The sequence below is a fragment of the Lampetra fluviatilis genome, chromosome 19 (assembly GCF_964198595.1).
Source record: "Lampetra fluviatilis chromosome 19, kcLamFluv1.1, whole genome shotgun sequence".
Lineage (NCBI taxonomy): Eukaryota > Metazoa > Chordata > Hyperoartia > Petromyzontiformes > Petromyzontidae > Lampetra > Lampetra fluviatilis.
In genome coordinates, this window is record NC_136293.1 from 13801305 (window position 1) to 13821176 (window position 19872).

Sequence of the window (19872 nt, forward strand, 5' to 3'; positions counted from 1 at the left end):
AGTCCATATGAAACATTTTATAAACAAAAATATATATTTTAGAAATGGAGTACTGTATTTTGTGACGGATTTATGCGCTCGCACATTGTTCGCTGTTGCTATATTCTGAATGCGTAAAACAAACTTCTGATTAGACATCCCCAAGACTATGAATGTCGTAATTACATGTGTTTATAAATACAAGTTTATAGATACAATGGGATGCAAGCAAATGGGTATAGAACAGTTGTTGCAAGCAGATATGCACCCACATGTATTACTAAAATATTGTATAAAACATATTACATTGATTGTGAACTTGTCATGTCTTAATATTTCTATACTTATGGACGCAGACACCACATACTGGTGGGAATCCATGTGAGAATACAGGTCAGCTACAGAGTATTTTCAGACATTTCCCAACACACAGCATGCCCTCAAATTACCAGGGCAATTCAGGATCGGTGTGCCTTCCCCATGATACCTATTTTCTTAACATAGCCTCATCATTTCCATGAAGACCAAGTTGAGTCCATATATGGTTTGTAATGTTATGTTTATGTTTTCTATTAATTAAACTATACATTACATACTTTTATTTAAAAGCAATGTCAAAAATGATTTTAAAAACACCCCTGAAACCACCGAAAATCAAAAGGCAATTCTATAATACTATAAGGTAAAAAAATATACTATACAAGTAAAAACTATTAGGCAATGGTCCTGCAATAGACCTTCTGCATAGGATATAGATCCCTATAAAGAATGGCCATCGCCAAATACATCACCCATTGTATATACTAGTTCCTTTTCGGGCAGTGTTATTTCCGAATGTGTTGATTGTTATAATGACATATGCTTGGGCACCACAGACAATGCAGTGTCACAAATTTCACAAGTCAGCATTGTTTTGCATGCAGTAACACGTTTCAGTTTGGGGAGTGTTGTTTTTCTCAATTTAGGGGTCCCAAGAAACCCAAGTTATACGCAGGACACGGTATATCCCCTCATATTATATCAAGGATACGCTGTATAAGTGGGCACTACATAATATTCCTTAAATGGTAAATGGACTTGTGGCATACAGTGTAGTCACTTGCGTATTGTTCATATACCGGCAGATGAGTATAGAATTTGAATGCACGCGCTGTATTTACGTATTGTGACTTAGAATGTACGCACCACCGTGATGTTTTTATATGAATGTTTTAATCAACCCAGTAAATATGTATGAAATTTCATGCACTTAACATGTATTGTTTAATAGATGGAATTGTGTATTTTAAAATAAACATTGTAAAATGAACATTTGTATCTGAACATTGTTTCCATTGCAAATTTAATACAGGTATGTATTTTTTTGGCTTTATAATTAGTGTACAGAAAATTTTTATGCAGAATTTTGTTTATCATGAAGAGGTTAAACAATGAATTGAATGGCCATTCTTGATTAATACACATTGTACAACTCACATTCGATTTTACATATATTATATTTAAATATACTGTCGTAATCCCTAAAAAGATGTAATCATTTCAGACAGGGCTTCATGAATTACAAAATAATTTTAAAATGTCACGGGTGGAATATTTTTCATAACCAACCATGATCTATCTGCATCTCTCACCATGAATGGGAGTAATTGCCCCTTCCCGCCCAAAGGTTGGTAAACTAATACTTAGCGGAGAAAACACATTGAATGTGTTTTATTTATTTATAGTATGAGGCCCTATTTAAAAATCTAGAAATGTCGGGAGGTAGCCATGTTTAATCTTGACAGGTATTTAAAAATATTTCGTTTTAACACAAAACCGCAGTTTTCTTCAAGTTACCAAATGCACTTATTTGATAAAGTCCTGGTTTGATAACGTCTGGAATCTAGAAGGTAGATATTCACGTGTCTGGTTTATCCTAATCAGGCACGGTGGTGTACATGCGGTCAACTAAAGTGTTTGGTTTGGGTGAGATCGCGTAAACTACTCGGCGCGTTCGTCAATAAACGTCCTAAATTACAAAGAGACCTCTCTAGTGATGTGCTATGATGGAGGCCCATTGCCCGAAACATCGCTTATTATACACGTTCCCTTTTAAGGACAATATTTTTGACCAACGCGTTGGTTGAGGGCACGGCTGAGTAGCGGGCACGAGTTGCTGTCACTCAGTCCCCAACAAGGAGATTATTCGCCGCGATCCCTATCCGTGGAGCTGCGTTGGTGAGGGCTGTGGGGGGAGGCGTCAAGTCTGCACGCGCCGTTCGCCGCGGTCCCTAACCCCCAGCTGCCCTCCCGCCACTCCCACGGCAGCGAGCGAGGCGCCATGCAGGTGACGAAGCGGCAGCGGCAGCAGCGGCAGCTTCTCCCCTCTCTCTCTCTGTCGCTGTCACACCGCAACACGCCGCAACACACCGGCCTGTGAACGCCACTCTCATGATTACTATGATTGCGCCGGACATCCCCCGGATGTATCTCGAGTCGGCGTCGTGTTCGTGTAGACGAGGTGACGGGTTGGGGCGCGCCGCTCGTGCTGCTCCATCGTCGCCAGTCGAGCTCAGTGGCTTCGCTCTTCTTACTCCTGAAGCGAGACTCGCCTTGGTCGCCCGCCTAGCTAGTTAGTGTGTGGTGCTTTGGGCTGCCTGCCTTGTTGATGGCCGTGCTGCTGTAAGCGAGCCTGTGGCCAGGCCCGGTACGCGCCCCTCTCGCCACACGCTGCTCCCCCCCCATGCCCCCCATGTCCTTGTAAGGCGACGTTCGCGAAGCGGCCTCGCTACCCTCACCCTGGGCCCTCGCTGCCCTTCGTTACCCTCCTCCTCTTGTGTGTGTTGCCTCACCTACATGTAGATAAACTCCTCTTGTGTGTGTTGCCTCGCCTACATGCAGATAAAGTATTCGGGCGTTAAGTGACCCAGACTGATTCAACCGCAACACTCGTCGATCTCTGCTTGTGCTCACATCTAAAATACTATTTCGCTTACAAGTTGAATACCTCATTGATTATCAGTCTCTTTGAGTTTGTTATACTCATTCGTTGTGCGGTTTTATGCGTAAAAAATAAGCTGAACTCCGCTTAATACTTAGGCGTTCGCGACCAATATCCATAATATAGTAGTTTTTTTGTTTATATCTTAGCAGTGCGGCTTGTTAAACATGCCACCACCGAGTTACCAGATGTTCTTGGCAAACGATTACGCCCCGTTTCACTCAAAATCTTTGCGTGCATCTCGTGTGTCTGTGGAACATGAGAACGTTACATTGGAGACGCAGTGGCATAAGGGAAGCCTGTGTAAAAAAAAAACAGGGCTAAAGGCAAAAAACAGTACAAAACACTCAACATAGTACACAAACACTCGGAGTTGAAGAATAGAAGCATAATTTGACAAAATCGTGGGATTATTTTAACAAGCAATCCTGGGTGATGGCATATTGGTGTTATGTAAGGCAAGAAGCAGATGCATGCAATATTACGAGCTTAGTTCGTCAGAAACAATATCCGTTTCATAACGAAGGGGAGTTGGCCAAGTTTGTAGTGGCAACTTTATTTAAGACGTCTAGTTTGTTATTTTTACATTCTGGACAGGTCTGTAACATCTCATATATTCTGCAAAAAGATTAATTTAACATTGCATAAATTGCTGTTATTTATTGTAGGACCCAAACGAAGATACGGAATGGAATTCCATTCTGCGCAAACATGGAATCATCCCTCAAAAGGAAGAACCCAAGGAGGAGGACGAGGAGACGGCTGCACAGCAACAGTCAGTCGGTATGACGCATGCATTGTGGGATATTCTGTGTCATGTGTCACCAAGGAGAGCATTGAAGGCCAGTCTTAGAAGAGAATCATTTATAAGGAAATACATTTACTGTGAATGCATATTAAGTGTGGTTCACACACATCAAATTGACCTCGAATATATTAAATGTGAGTTGATTTTTTTGTAAATTGTTTTGATCATTGTTTTCAAATAAAAGTTTACACTTAGTTAAACACACTGTCTTCAGGTGATGAAGCCCATATGTAATAGCTGAAAAATATTACATATGTATACATATATTTGTTTAATGTTTAGACCTGCATTTTCCAAAGATTTAAGACTGAAATGAGTTGATATTTTATGTCAGTAAACTTATTCTAAGCAAAATTAATGTCGTATATAAAACACTGAATCTAAACATGACTTAGATATACTTGTAACTGTACACTTGCCTCATATTTACTCTAACTTTTTAAAACCCCATAATTATGTTTTGTATGGTTTAGTGAAGAACTACGATGACATGACCATAGATGAATTTGATGAGCTTGAAGATGAACTAAATGAAGAGGATGAGCGTGTCATAGAAATGTATCGGTAAGGAACTTTATTTTTTCTGTTGTGTTTTTGCATATTTGTTTTATTAATATAAGTAAATAAGTTACCTGGTATATTGTTTGATTACAAAACACTTAATTTCCATATTTTAAATGTAATTATAATTATGTCCCTATAATGTATCGTAAACATATGTAATGTTGATTACGCAGTGGGGGAATTGATGTGTTCATTCCAGAAGTAAATATAAATTGTGCAGTTTAAAATAAATAGAGCAGTCAGTGTTAGTAATACAACTTTAATTAATTTCCACCAATAAATGTTTACCTTTGACTTGATTTTTTTATTTGAACCATAAAAAAGTCCAATTATGGACAAAAGCATGAACATTACTAATGATGTGTTTGCTTGTTTTGTTGGCAGACAAAAGAGGCTGGCGGAGTGGAAGGCACAGCAAATTAAAAACAAGTTTGGAGATGTTTTGGAGATCTCGGGTCAAGATTACGTCCACGAGGTCACCAAAGCCGACCCTGACATCTTTGTGGTGCTTCACTTATATAAACAGGGGTATGCATTCATCTTCATTTCTGATGGTTAATTGAGCAATTTCACATAGTAAAGCACTTGGCCATCTGTATCTAATACTGTGCCTGTATACCAAATTAACAATTCTATATTTTCTCATACTATTCTCACAATACATATTTTGACCCAACCAGATGCCTTTGGTTTTCTGCTTGCAATAATAATGTCACAACAATCACAACTTTTGAAAGGAAATTAACTCGTGCCTCGTTTATTTTCGAACACTAAATTTTCTTCTTTCTCTTCCACAGCATCCCGTTATGTGCCTTAATAAACCAGCACTTGACAGCCTTAGCCAGGAAGTTCCCGGACACCAAGTTCCTGAAGTCCATCTCCACTACCTGCATCCCCAATTACCCCGACAAGAACCTCCCTACCATCTTCGTTTACAAGGACGGTGACATTCGTGCTCAGTTCATTGGCCCACTGGTCTTTGGAGGCATGAACCTTAAACAAGACGGTAAGTACTGGAGGTTGCTGGGTGGTTCAGAGCTCAGGTTACTGAGCTGACACAACTTAGGTCCTGGCAGCTGCTTGAGATTAAATTGGTTTCTCAAGCACGAAAAACTTAATTTTGTCTGATAATTGAAAATATCGGTTTATCGTGCGATGATCATACAGACTGTTTTCTAACACAAACATGTGCACTGCTTTGCGAGAGTTCTAAAGGGATGCTTTTTCTCAAACTGCACAGAAAAATTGTAGAAAGACTAAAAATGTAGTGTTAGCTTCATGTATTTTTTAAAAGCCACTTAAATTTTTACTTAACTTTCGTGACTGAAGGAATTCATATTCTTTGGTTCTTTCGGTAAAGTCACGTAGATAAAAAAAAATTAAGTGAATGAAAATAATAAAAAACAAAAAACCACGGATGTCGACTGTAGCCTGGTTCTTAATCGGAGTGTGCTGGCAGTCTATAATGTAGACTAGTAATGGTTATTAAGCTGGGTGAGTGTAAATTAAAATATAAATAATGACGACCGCTTGTGTTGCTATTGAAACGTCGCGTTTTTTTTATTTATAAATAATTTATTATAATTAAATTAGTGAAAGAACCAAGAATAAGTCTACATTATAGACTGCCAATACACTCACCAGCTTAAAAACCAGGCTACAGTCTACATTATAGACTGCCAATACACTCCGATTAAGAACCAGGCTACAGTCAACATTAGTGTTTTTTATTATTTTTATTCACTTTATTTCTTATAATTGTTCTATCTACATGACATTACCGAAAGAACTAGAGAATATGAGCCACTGTTAACTTCCTTTAAACAGGCATAGTTAGCTGATGCTAAAATAATACTAATGTTTTCATTGCTTGCGTGTGTTCTTGCACATGTGTAGAGTTGGAGTGGAGGCTCTCGGAGTCAGGAGCTATAAAGACGGACCTGGAGGAAAATCCTCGCAAGCCAGTGGAGGACATGATGATGTCATCAATTCGAAGCTCAAGAGCGGTCACCAAGGATGGCAGTGACTATGAAGACTAGCACTCGAGCAGTGCCAAATATGTTTTCATATCCAAACTCCAGCAGTGTTCTACAGTATTTCTGTATAAACTCCAGTTAGCCACACTGATGTGTAAATTGTATGTGATTATGCAGGAATTAATTATAACCATTCTGATGGTCAGCATTTCTTAGAAACATGTTTTATACGTTGTAATGTTCTTTAAAATAAACTTAAATTATAACATCGTTGCCTTTTTATAATGGTAACTATTTATCACCAACCGTTGCCATGCATAATCCCGAATATATTTTTAGCTGTTCTAAGAATGTGCATACTGATTAATTCACATTTGAGTTGCTATATGAACATACATTGTGGGGGTTTAAAAATGCTTTAACATACTTTGATTTATGCAAGTTACATGCTACAAATAAAATCACTCAAATTGATAAATGAGGCAAACAATGTCAGCAGTATATTGTTTTACCACCGGGGTGAATTGTTAACCGATTTGAGATTTAAGCAAAAAATGCCATTAATTTGTAATAATGCCTGATGAGATTTGGGAAAATACTGTATGCATATTCTGATGAAATAACATTTTTGGTTAAGTATCAATTTGGTATGCTTCATTGTGTTCAAGTATTGTTAAAATGTAACAGTGCCCTTATTTAGTTTAGTGGATCACACGCATTGTTAAACTTTTTCCCGTGGGCGTCGAGGTGTCATACCCTGGCTTTCCAATAGGCGGAAGAGCTAGTGTGGAATGAAAACGGTTCCATTTGCTTTGGTTCCATTTTGCTATGCACTGTTTTGCATGTGCCGTATTAAAATCCGTTTTGATTTAACTTACGCATTTGTCTCCAAGTGTATTCTGAAAGAATAGTTGACAGCTTTCAAAGTCAATGCTACTCGGATAACTTGAACTGTTATCGGCATCCCTCTTACCAGGAACTAATTATTACTCGCACGATATTTTGTGCAGATGTTTGTACTTGTACACTAAATGTTCAGGTATACATTTCATCCCAGGTCTCGTTTTAAATAAACGAATTTGTCATAATTCGAATTAAAGGTTATGACAACCGTTTAACATCCCTTACTCGATGTAAGGGCCTCTTTCATCACCAAACATTTATATTCTTTAGCTAATCGTTTAATGTACCAAATTTTTCAACAGCATTTGTTCAAGTATACATTGATCTGGCTTTGACTTTCGAGTCTCATGAACAATATTGTTTAACAATTACTGTAGTATGGTGTCATTGGCATATTGTCTTTTACCCATAATGTATCAGACTCCACAATTCTTAGATCATTAAAATCATTATTTGGCCCTTGCAAACGTTAAATTATTAATGTTTCGATGTTCAGTGCGTTTGTGTAAAAGATATACACTGCGTAGGTTCTGCACCGTTATTGATCTTTGACAGTGCCCATATATAGTACTAACTATGGTTGCACGGCCATTGAGCCCAAACCGGTCCTCTGCCGTTTCAGCCACCTTCCACCTTATTTGTTCGCTAGTAATTGTCAACATCACCTTTGGCATGACTCCTAATACTTGTCCTGTGATCAATACACTGATCGGCCTTGTTTTCCAGTGGTGTAATGACTGCCTTATTCATCTCTGGGATGTGTCGTGTGTTACAAATGTACGCAACATGCACCAGATACCAAGTTTCCTTTGATACCAACATTACACCAATGCGTTCCCACCTGGCTTAAAGTCTATGCCTGATAACACTTCATGTCGCATGTGCACATTAATTGACAACCCCTTGTAAATCCATTGCTGGATGAAGGCCCCTTCCACCACACATGCGCTCAGTCCTGAGGAGTGTCTATACTTCGCTACACTGGTCAGTGCGAGTCGGGAATGGAACTCGAGTCGTTGAGTTTCTAGCGCAGTGCGTGCACTACTGCCACTAATTCACATTTAAACAGCATTAATGTATACTTTATATATAATACTATCTCACCATTCATTGGTCTGTTACCTGGCTTAAAGGGCAGACAGAGCAACACGTGTGATCTACCTTTTTGTGGTCAATTCCTCGAGTCTTTCTCAATTCGCAGCCACCCAACCTCGCCGCCTGAAGGAAAATTGCGCACGTGTGACCGAGGAAGTTGTGAGGGCCGGGGGTGGGGGCTGACGGCTGTCTCTGCTGTCGTACTTGCGCATCCTCGGCCAATGGGAGAGGAAGGCGGGAGCTGTGATCGGCAACTGAACGGCACGGAGGAGCGTTCGTCCTGACTTTCAAACAATGAGGTTCTATCCAAGAACTGAAAATGCCGGGGCACGCGTGGGAATGTGCCGCGACACTGGCTGAGAAGCACCGCAGTGGAGGGAGTGAGCTGGGTGGTGGCTATGTATGCCTCATGTATGCGCAGCATGTTGAACTTATCTCGCACAGTACGTAGCCAACCGTGCCAATTGCAGGTAATCCAGCACTGCGGAGGCGAGGAGATGTCATACCATGGCTCGCCAGGAGAAGGCAGTACAGCAAGTGGACTCGTCACCATCAATTTCCATCTGTAAGAGGATAGAGTGTTTCCCCCTCGCGCAAAGTGTGGGGTTTTCTCTGGGTGTTCCGGGGATATCCTCCCCACTTGCATGCTGAACACAACTCATCCTTAAATCTCTGAAAACGTTTACAAATTAAAATCGCAATGTAGCATGGTGGCGAGATTTTGACGACCTCGCCTGCTCTACATTTGGAGTTTGCGTGTCTCTCTCCGTGGTCTTGTGACATCTTCTCCGGATCCTCCGGTTTTTCCCTCCACGTTTAGAATCAACATCACGCGTTTGCATTATTCGGCTGCTTTAAATTGCAACATGATAAGCCACTTTAACTATTATTTGTAGCCAGGCCGCTCCTGAAAAATAAGCTAATAGCCCAGTGTGCTTTAGAGGCCATCCATCCAGGACGCATGGAGGGGGGAGGAGGGGGGGTTACCCCAGACACCTCCGCTTGAGTAGGGGGGGGGCCTCGATAATAATTTGTCTTCATTGGCCTTCAAATGAGTTAGATAGTTCGGCGGTGGACTATCTGTTTGCTTGAACACGTTAATATTCAAATCAAGATTCACGTTAATATTATTAATCCTTGATCGTTTCTGCGTGGATTAAATATCGGCCGTTCTATAGGATTGGGGGGGGGGTGTAAAGAGTCCGCGTGTGTCCAGGGAGGGGTGGAGGGGTCACGTTTTGACAAGTTTTTGCTACCTACTCAATGGATGGCCCCTCACCTGGTAAAATAAAATAAATTAAAAGTGTGGTTTTATTTATTTGTTGTAATTTGCTTACCTTCCCTGTACTTTGCACACCCATCGTGTTTTTCTATTGTGAGTTGTTGTCACGCTCTGGCCCCGTGCCCCAGGTGAACATCTGTGGTGAAGAGCTTCACAGCTCATCGGATTCCTGCGGCACGGATAAATAAATAATCCCGTAGTTGTATTTGGTAGTGCGGATGAGCGCTGGCGGTGCCCCAAGGGCTGCGGATGAGCGCTGGGAAATCTACCGGCGTCGTGTTCCGCACTTTCGCGATGGCGGCAGCGGAGGCCGCGGGGCTGGAGGAGGTCAGAGCGAGTTTATTATGTCGCCTTCGCCGTCCTCGCACTTGCTAACATCACCACCGCGGTCGTGACGACGAGCGACTAACGTGCACTGTGTGTGTGTAGTTGTGCCTTGTTAAGGGTTGGTTCACGTCGCTGGTTCAAGTCGCTGGCTAACGCTGCGAGCGCTCTGCTTGTTTATAGGCCGCATGTGCTGTGGTTCGCCACGTTCGACGAAACCACCACCACCACCACCTTTGTGGCGTATTCGTTGTCCTGTCAGTTGAGGCCTTCGTCTACATTATTAGTGGGGCGTCTACATTAGCGATGGTAATGTTTGTCTTGTGGGTTTTCTTACAATTGTGTGTTTAAAAAACATCTGTTTCGCCATTGCGTTATGTCACTTTTTGCCAGTGGGCGGGTGACACGTCCCGAGTGGTGGGTGACACGTCCCGAGTGGTGGTGGACAGTGGAGATGTCACCACAAAGACAAAGATCCCCCCCATAGCCTTCACCAGACTGTAGGGGCAAGTGCTGTTGTTAGCAAGCAGAAAGCCGCCACTGGCACACGAGGGGGCGGTGGTCAGCACCACGCCCGGCCGCTTTTGTCTCCCCAGTGGCGATGTTTACACATCGCACCGGGTTACTTATTTGGGACTGAGTCGACCTAGGGGAGGCCCAGGACCCTTGTTTAGTTAATCGCCGCTGGTGTTGGTGGCCGGGTTCGTAGCGTAGCGCTCCCCACCTCACTGGGGGACCCCGCGGTGTTCACGCGGCCAAACTCGCACTTACCGCTTCATAAACAAAGTCGTTCTTGTCGTGACATGTGGACGTCGCGACACGGGGACGTCGTTACTTACCATCCATGGGTGTCCCACGCAGTTTGCGACTCTCACCAACGTGTCGGTGGCAGCCGACGAGCCGGTGGAGGGGGACATCAACGTGCCCGTGTCCCACAACCGGGAGGACGACTTCTCCACGCTGGACGAGCCAGTCAAGGACACGATCGTGAGTGGCACGCTCGTCCCATACCCGAGAACCCATTCCACGGGGTTAAATAACATTTCGGGATCATACGAATTACAACAAAGGGTGTAGCTGTGGTGTGGTGGTTCGTAGAAATTGGACTTGAAATTCCCAGTTCAGTTGAATCTGCTGGTGCAGCTGTTGACATCATGGTGCAAGTTTCTTAAATTACCGCCTGGCACCTCGTTAATCGAGCAGCATACGTACAGCATTGCCTCGTTATTCACAAACTTGCTATCCGCGGTTTTGGCTATCCGTGAATCACATCTGGAACTATTTCCGACTGCATCGAGAGAGGGTGGGGGGAAGAAAGTGATGAGATAAAGTGCACTTAATAAAACGTTGAGTTAATATACTTTGTTCTTTTCTATACATGTGAATTATAGCCCTTTGTCGTCAATCCACTGCTGGATAAAGGCTTCCCACACTCATGGTGTTTGAGGTGGTTTGATCATATTTTACCCTGCTGGTAAGTGTTGGTTAGTGAAGAGTGGGGTCCAGGCCAGGTTCAAATACTACTCGCTGCTTATGTTAGCGGTGACCAGAACATGATCTCAGATGGCAGGGTTCACAGCAGTACGCTAAGTGCCACACTGCTCTACCCCACTTTGCTAATTGGCCGTATTTTGTGTGTCGCACCATTACAGAAAATGCTGTCTTTCATTTTCCAATCTCCACAAAGGGGCATGCTGATTGTTCCTTTCCGAAGGCCTTTTGAAGTTTCCTTTCATGAGATCTGTTGAAGACCTTAGGCTGTGTTTCTGTGTTACAGATGAGAGACATGAAAGCCGTAGGGAAGAAGTTCATTCACGTGCTCTACCCCAAGAAGAGTTCTGAACTCTTAAGAGACTGTAAGCATATCGCATAAAGTAAATACAATTGTACTTGTTTGAATAAGACATTGGTTCTTTACACCTACATCCGTGTAGGTCTGAAGCTAATGCAAACTATGCTATTCATACACTATGACATCACATTTTTGTTCAACACAGTATTAACATTTTTGTATTCAGAAATGTATTAACAGTTGTTTTAAAGCTGTCAATATATAATGTAATGTTTTTATTTGCAGGGGATCTGTGGGGTCCGCTAATACTCTGTGTATTACTAGCAGCGTGAGTATCACCCTCATTAATTCAGTTTCACTTTCCTTCCTGCAAAGTGTCACTTCAATACATGGCATTAGAGATGATGCTTATAGCAGTGAAATATAATTTTCAACAATGAAATTGGTGTTGCTTTTGTTTGGATGAAAACTGAATAAAATGTGTTAAAATTAGTTATGAAGCACACTTTTCATTTTAACAGCCTAAATAGTATAGCGTTATACGTTTTCATGCAGAATGTGTCTACTGAAAACACTGCATTCAGTCCGCATGGTTGTGTGGAGATTATTGATATAATAAAATACAGCACATTTAATTTCAGCAAGATAATACCATTGATTTATCAATGTTTCCAGTTATCGCAGCTTATTCACTTCTTACGGTGCTTTAAATCAATGGTTAAACATTAGCATATTGATTCAAAGCATGTAAACTGGTTCAAACATGTTCATAAGTTCAGCAGGCTTCAGGACACGCATTTAGTTTAATACAATACAAGATATCTCTTTTCACCAATGTGTAAAACTGGTTGCTTTGGCGCTGCAGTAATTGTAAATGAGGCGATTGTTGCCTTTCAGGATGCTGCAGGCGAAGACCCCCACTGACAGAGCGAGTCAAGGCCCACAGTTTGCAGAGGTTTTTGTGTTGGTCTGGGTCGGTGCCATCGTCGTCACGCTGAATTCCCAGCTCCTTGGGGGTAACATGTGAGTCTTTCGTGTTCCACAAGAATTAGACAAAGGATAGGTTATGTGCAAATACAATTTTCATCCTCCAATTGTTTAACATAACATTTATCTATACCCACCACCAAGTTAATGACATTGATATGTTTTTTCAGTCCTAAATGGGTCTCAATTTTCAGTCGTTAACCTATCTTCATGTCTCAATTGCATGGTACACATTCTTTTTTTACATCTCTGCATCATAACCATGCTGATGATCAAATCACTCGATGTATGGTTGAACCTTGATGGTGCGTGGTTGGGTAACCACAATGCATAATGTGTTACAGGTTGGTGGGTGGGTAGCATGCATTGTGAAAATCTGTTTAATGTCTGTTTTTCAGATCCTTTTTCCAGAGCCTGTGTGTGCTTGGATACTGTGTTATGCCACTGACAGTGTCCATGATCGTGTGTCTCATCACCACCTTGGCCACAAAAACTCTCGTCCTCACCATAATTAATTTTATTGTGGTCTTCCTTTCCTTCGGCTGGTCTGTATTTGGTAAGTCAATTTCACATGTTGTAAAATAGATTGACACTCTTAAAATCATTACAGCGTTGACAAAATGTTAATGCGGCGGCAGTTTGAAAAAGTACTCACTTATCAGCGTCTTCATAATGTTCTGTGAAATAACAGAACAGACATTATCTACAACATGCTAAGAGAATATGTACAGCATTGCCATAACACTTTGACTTTTTTTTTGCATTTAAACAGCTTTTTCTTATTCCATGAATTTTAAATTAAGGTTATTGTTACAGGTTTTTATGAGTGAGCTGTGCTAAAGGATATATATTTTCATCGCGTGGTATTTTCCACGCAAAGAAATAACTGAATTGACATTTACAGCCCTTTCCACGTTAATTTATGCTTTGATTTGTTTTCACAGCATCGACAGCCTTTTTGGCCGACAGTCAGCCGCCCAATAGGAAAGCCCTTGCCGTGTATCCAATATTCCTTTTCTACTTTGTCATTAGTTGGATTATACTCTCAGGCGTCCACTCGTAAGCCCAGACGCTGCTGCAATATTTTCAGCTTTGTGTACATAAACGTGCTGTAAAATATTGTAATTATTGTATACAAGTGTTAGATGTTCTAGATTAGTTTGACATTTTGTTGATGGACACAGATTAAAGCTTTTAGATTTAAACTGTCTTAAAGTTTGGGATCATCTGGACGCACAGTTTAAACCTGTATGCACCAAAGTAATTCGAAAGGCAATGGAAATACCATGATGATAAAGAGCTACAGACTGCATTTCACCGATATGGGGGGTGTTTTTAGTTTAGAAATACACATTGAGATGTTCATTTAATGCATGGTTGCATTTAAATTGTAAAATTCTAATTGTTATAATGCTATGTGTGTTTTTGTGTTATTGGTGTGGTTTGTCACAGCTGAGTATACGTTTTGCATTTTTGGGTGATGGTAAAATGCAGTTCATGTATTGGTGGAAAGGCATTTTCCTCCTATAGTGGAAAAGTGACATAGTTCGTGTTATTTGCTCAATTTGGCCATTATACCACCAACATTCAGAAGAAATGTCTCCACAAACATGAGTAAGGCCCTTGGATAAAAATGTAGATTTGCACCACACAATACTGCAATCAATTAAAACCTTATTTTGATGTGTATGGTTATGTTGTTTTTTTATGTACTGGATATGATTCATACTTCATATAATTGTCATAAAACCTAGGGTAGCTCCATAGTTTAAGGGAGTTGTCTCCTGTCTTGTCAATGCATTGGTTAACACATTTAATTTGTAAAAACGAACGGGATATTACCGCCATAATATATTTCATATGTTTATTCAAATATCCAGAAATATTTGTTTGCCAATAAAAAGTAGTTTAATACAGGCTCCGTGACTAAAAATATCTCCAGTTATGTTAAACTCCATTATACAGTATTTGAAGGCTTGTTATTTTAATGTCTTCCAATGTAGCTTGTTTATGATGATAATTTAACTTAGTTTAGTGACACCTGAATGCTAATTCCCTAAAATACTGCAACCACAGACCTTTTAAATATAACCTTTGCATGGTGTTCAAATTCCATTTGTATTTCTGAAAAAGCATATGCTTATAGCATACATCGACAGAGAAATGTATGAGCGATTCCGCCATTTAAATGCGAAATTTACTTGTAAGCTCATCAATGTTCCACGAGTCCCCTCACTTTCTTGGATGTGTTCAAAGATTCGTAACGATCCATGACATATGAGAATCAGCTTTTTACTGTCTTGTGGAATGGAAAGGAATGGGACATTGTTATTGCCAAGCATATATACTCTCGTGTCTCCTCGCTAAGGCGTCACTGGTTGGGTTGGGCACTGGTTTTATGAAGTGTGAAAAATATTGAGTTAAAATTGCATTAATACGAGTGCCAATAAAATTCCACTAAAAATTTTAGTTGTGACGTTATAGTTTGCACTTGACGCAGCCGTTGATGCTAAAGTAACATTAAATGCTACAAACGGTTTTCCTTTGTAGGTAATTCATATCACAATAACCGTGACAGGAAACTACGAGTTTTATTTAAATGACCGTAGTTTGTTAACAGTTTAGCGATGTGCAATGTTATGTAAATCTGGTTACAAGTTAAGATATACCAATGACATACAACTCGCTTTATAGTACAACATCAAAATTAAGTGAATATGCATAGCAAAGAGATTTTTACGTAAAAAACAACCCAACAACAAAGCGACCTTAATTTTGTTCACATCAATGCTGCATGCAGAGTGATGCGCATGTCTGACAGGCGAAGAAGGGCCGTGAAACATCCGACTGTACTGGCAAGGGGAATATCGCCGCCTAGTGGTGCATGTCTTGGGCTAGTGTGCTCTTCAGATTTGCCATCACATTGGCCACAATATTTTTTGAAGGCCTGTCAGCTCTTATGGTAGCAAATAACAGTATTAATCTTTCGCCTTAATGTTGGAACAGTACACTTTTATCAGCTAGATTTGTCACCACATGAATATCGAGTATTGATTGACAATGTTAACATTGTTTTACTGAATGATCCAGGGGCAGTTTCTTCATAGTTGGTGCATTAACGAAGAGCTTTCAGAAATATACGAAAACATGTTAATGATGCAGCCTTTAAAATAGGATTACCATTTCAGAACCTCTTGATATGTAATTTTATTCAGAGATTATCTCCAATGGTCTGGTTTGTACTCCGAAGGTGTGCAATATAAGTACACCAGTTTCATCCATATCGACAGTATCCTGTGAACGAGCGTAAATTAACATAAAAATACCGCAATTCCCGGAAGTGTGAAGCCATCATCAAAACACTCCAATGATGGTGTTTATGGGAAAAGGCAGTTTTGTGACAACGGCATTTTTTCTCACTTTTATGCCAGTTTTTGATAAAAGATATATTGAGAGGGAAGGTAGTTTAATTCAAGGTTGACCAAGCTTTGCATGATTAAACACTGCACATATGGATTTAAAAAATTCCCAAATGAATGTAAATGTTGAATGCCCAACATGTTCCTGAGTTTTCCCTTTTAAATAGCCATTTGGAGTGGTGATGTATTATACCAAAAAGCTCTTCTAAATGTCTACACTTTTATGTCCGTGTGCTTTCTGGTGATGCAATACTATGTACTACAGTATATCTTGCAGAGGCAAAATAAAAGTACAGCACAAGTTATTTTAAAACATTCCTTCCAGAGTTGTGGACGTGTACTTAGATATTTCTGTTTTTTTTAAGCACCAATGTACCTTGTAGTCCAGTACTTTGCTATTCGGCACACTTTTTCATAGAGGTTAACAGCAGTTTGTCATCTGCACGTCTTAATCATCTCAATTTGTTTGGGCAAATGTATTTGGATATGACAATCTGGACATAGTGTTTAATAAATGCCATTTGAAATTTTAAACCATGGTTGGCCAAACGTTTATTGGAGGGCCTGATTGAGTGGCGATGCGGATCGCAACAGGCTACGGGCTCTTTAACCTTTGCTGTACACTTGCATCTGATTTTTAGCAGGCACGCACTCAACTGAGATGTGAGACAATGTGTCAGAACGAGGTAAGATAATGCATAGAGATGCATTGGCAAAATATGTATTCATAATGGGAATGATATGACATGCATTTGGATGAAAGCTATATTAAACGGAAATGTGAGATATTTACAGGAGAAATGTCAAGAACGAGGAGGTAATCATATGAGAGAACAGTGACAGTCATAACTGTAGAGGAGATACATGTATTCATTAGGAGATGTATTGAGATAGATTTAGGAGCGGTGAACTCGACTGACATGGGACAGCGACAGCACGAAAGACAAGAGCGAGGATAGCGAAGGCACTGAGTAATGCAAGTGGAGTGGAGAGCGAGACCTCTCGAGAGGCAACACGTGTATTGCAACAGGAGTAAGCTGAACACGAAGGGGTAACGGCGCCTTCCACCCGACACTCTACGGAGGGATGTCCTCGGGGCTAACGCGCCTAACCCTGGAGAGGCTGACGTCGACACGACCCTGGCTGGGGTCCGGGTCTCGTCTTCAGGGTGACGGCTTCGGGTCTCCAGTATACAACAGCAGCTTCATGGTTATATAGTCAGTCCCGGCTCTCTCTCTGCCCCTAGCCACGCCTCCTTCTCGAACCTTCGAGAAGGATCTGTGTTCTGGGCACGTCATCCCCCCAGCCCCCTTTTGGGGGTCCTGGGGTCCATCCCTCCGGTCAGGAGCCCCTCTGGGTTCAACCCGAGTGCCACGGCCCAGCTCGAGCCGGGCACTCTTCCGCCCCCTATCGTCCAGGGGCTGGCACTACAACCGGGGAGCAGTGGCATCACCCAGCAATGCTACTACACAAGGATTCGAAACATCTGGAGAAGCAAGCAAATCGGCTACAAGACCAAACTGAACATGTTAAGAACATGCTTGTTAAATAAAGCGTTGTATGCCTGCGAGAATGAAACAAAAAACATAAGATATTGATACTCGAAATGTATTGCTACAGAAGGATATACTGCATCTCAGCTGGACCAAATAGTGACCAACATTGAACTAATAAAATGGTTGCACATAAAAGAAAGCAACCTGATGATGCAGGCAGTGATGAACAGGAAACTGGCAAATTCGCCATGGAGGTGGAAAAGGATGGCAAGCTACCATTTTTTGATGTTCTAATCAAAAATAGACCAGATGGCTCAATGGGACACTGTCTCCAGGAAAGCAACTCATACTGATGCCTACCTAAAACCTGACTCCCACCACCATCCATCCCAGAATAATTCTCTCGTCAAAACTGTACACTATAGAGCTCGATCTATCTCCGACCATGACCTAGCAAGCGAACTGAAACACGTGCACCAAGTTCTCAAGATAAATTGATATTCGGACCACACAATCCGTAAAGCTATCACCCCAACCGTTGAGAACGAGCCATCTGAGGACCCAATCAAAACCATCACCTTGCTATACATAGCAGAGGTCACCAAACAAAATTCCAAAATCATGAGCAAACACAACATCCAGGTTCGATTTAACACAGGACATAAAATTCGTGATCTGATCCCATCTGTGAAGGATAGGATCCCTAACATGCAATACCCCGGCGTCTACAAACTAAGCTGTGTCTGTGGCAGTAGTTACATTGGGGACACTAAGCGACATGTCTCGGACCGTGTTCGTGAACATAAGGCAGATCTGAAACACGGGAGGACCAATACCTCGGCCGTGGCTGATCATTGTTTTAATGCGGTGGGCTCACACGAAATTGATTTCTCTAAGACAAAGGTACTTTGCAAGCCCACTGGCTATCAACAAAGATTGGTTCATGAAGCCATCCATATATACAGACAGACAATTTCAACCGAGAGGATGGTCCAAACTGAGCAATCATTGGAAGGACGTCAACCAGTTTAAGTCATAACTGGCTGTGATGTTCCCATCCTGCCACCTTCCGATGTGAGTTTTTATTTATTTTCCCCGTGGCTTCGGCTTTCCGATTTGCCATTAACATGCTAATCACTCACACCAACACAGCCACCTCCGCGCGCTCGCCGTGGAGGCCGCTCTGCGATGTTACATTAACATGCCAATCTCGCACATTAACATCACTAGCTCTGCCCACGTCGTTTATGACCATTGTGCTCCACGCATTTTAAACCTTTAAACACATCCTGCCTTCAGCGGCTTCCCCCCTCTTCTTCACTCCTGATGACCAGGGTTGGATCAAGGCACGTGGGGGCTTTCGGGGCTGCAGCCCAGGGGCCTCCGTCAGCTGGAGGACCTCCAGAGATGAAGTGAAAAGTTGTTTAATTTGTGAATGCTGAATTTATTTGTTGTTAGCCTTGTGAAAATAAATTAGATGTTTCTTTAACTTTGTTTTCCTTTTGAAAATATTACTGGGGGCCTCACAGTACTTGTAGCCCAGGGGCCTACACAATCTTAATCCGGCCCTGCTGATGACGATGGCTTGTGTTGTGATCGAAACGTCGTAGTTTTTGGTTTATATTTTTCTATCTACGTGACTTTACCGAAAGAGCTAAAGAGTATGAATTCCTGCAGTCACAAAAGCTTTAAGTCAAGGCATAAGAGATTGGTGCCAGCAAAATGCACACTACTTAATCATAATGGCACAAGATAGAAAAAAATGACAAAATGTGCAGTGGACACATACGGGACATCTGCCAATGGATCGTGATGATGACGATGACTCAAAATAGATATCCGGAAAAGAAGAGATACACATTTTCATGAGCGAGGTAGAAGAGGGATGCAATCATGAGGGTTATTTAACAGGAGATGCATTAATAAGAGATCTATAGACTTTATTCAGGAGACAATATATGCTCCAAAAGCTATATATGCTCGATATGAGAGGGATTTTATTCAGAAAACGGGATAGAATAAAGAGGAGTGATGTATATTCAAAAAGTTACGAGAAAGAAGACGGATTCATGTTATTTGGGTCTTTCGGTAAAGTCACGTAGATAGGTTCAAAGAAAATAACAAAAATAACAAAAAACTACGACGTTGATGACGATTGCTTGCGTTGCGATCGACACGTCGTAGCTTTTTGGTTATTTTCTTTGAACCTATCTACGTGGCTTTACCGAAAGAGCCAAAGAATATGAATTCCTGCAGTCACGAAGGCT

General features: G+C 41.3%; 2 protein-coding genes across 3 annotated transcripts; both read left to right on the plus strand.

The window, feature by feature from the left end:
- The first annotated feature begins 2198 nt into the window (after positions 1-2198).
- Positions 2199-7184, plus strand: PDCL3 (phosducin like 3). 2 transcript variants are annotated; one of them, XM_078865143.1, is made up of 6 exons: positions 2199-2305; positions 3628-3742; positions 4241-4331; positions 4716-4859; positions 5129-5337; positions 6228-7184. In XM_078865143.1, exons 1-6 carry the CDS (start codon positions 2300-2302, stop codon positions 6368-6370), a joined length of 708 nt encoding a protein of 235 aa, XP_078721269.1. In that variant the 5' UTR covers positions 2199-2299; the 3' UTR covers positions 6371-7184. The 2 variants fall into 2 exon arrangements, with proteins under 2 accessions (XP_078721269.1, XP_078721270.1); XM_078865144.1 differs by lacking the exon at positions 2199-2305 and adding an exon at positions 2351-2665.
- Positions 7185-9836: 2652 nt separating this feature from the next.
- On the plus strand, positions 9837-14377 carry YIPF6 (Yip1 domain family member 6). Its single transcript, XM_078865146.1, has 7 exons — positions 9837-9914; positions 10773-10898; positions 11689-11767; positions 11989-12031; positions 12601-12726; positions 13089-13246; positions 13635-14377. The coding sequence occupies exons 1-7, from the start codon at positions 9837-9839 to the stop codon at positions 13751-13753; spliced, it is 729 nt and encodes a 242-aa protein (XP_078721272.1). The 3' UTR covers positions 13754-14377.
- Positions 14378-19872: the final 5495 nt, after the last annotated feature.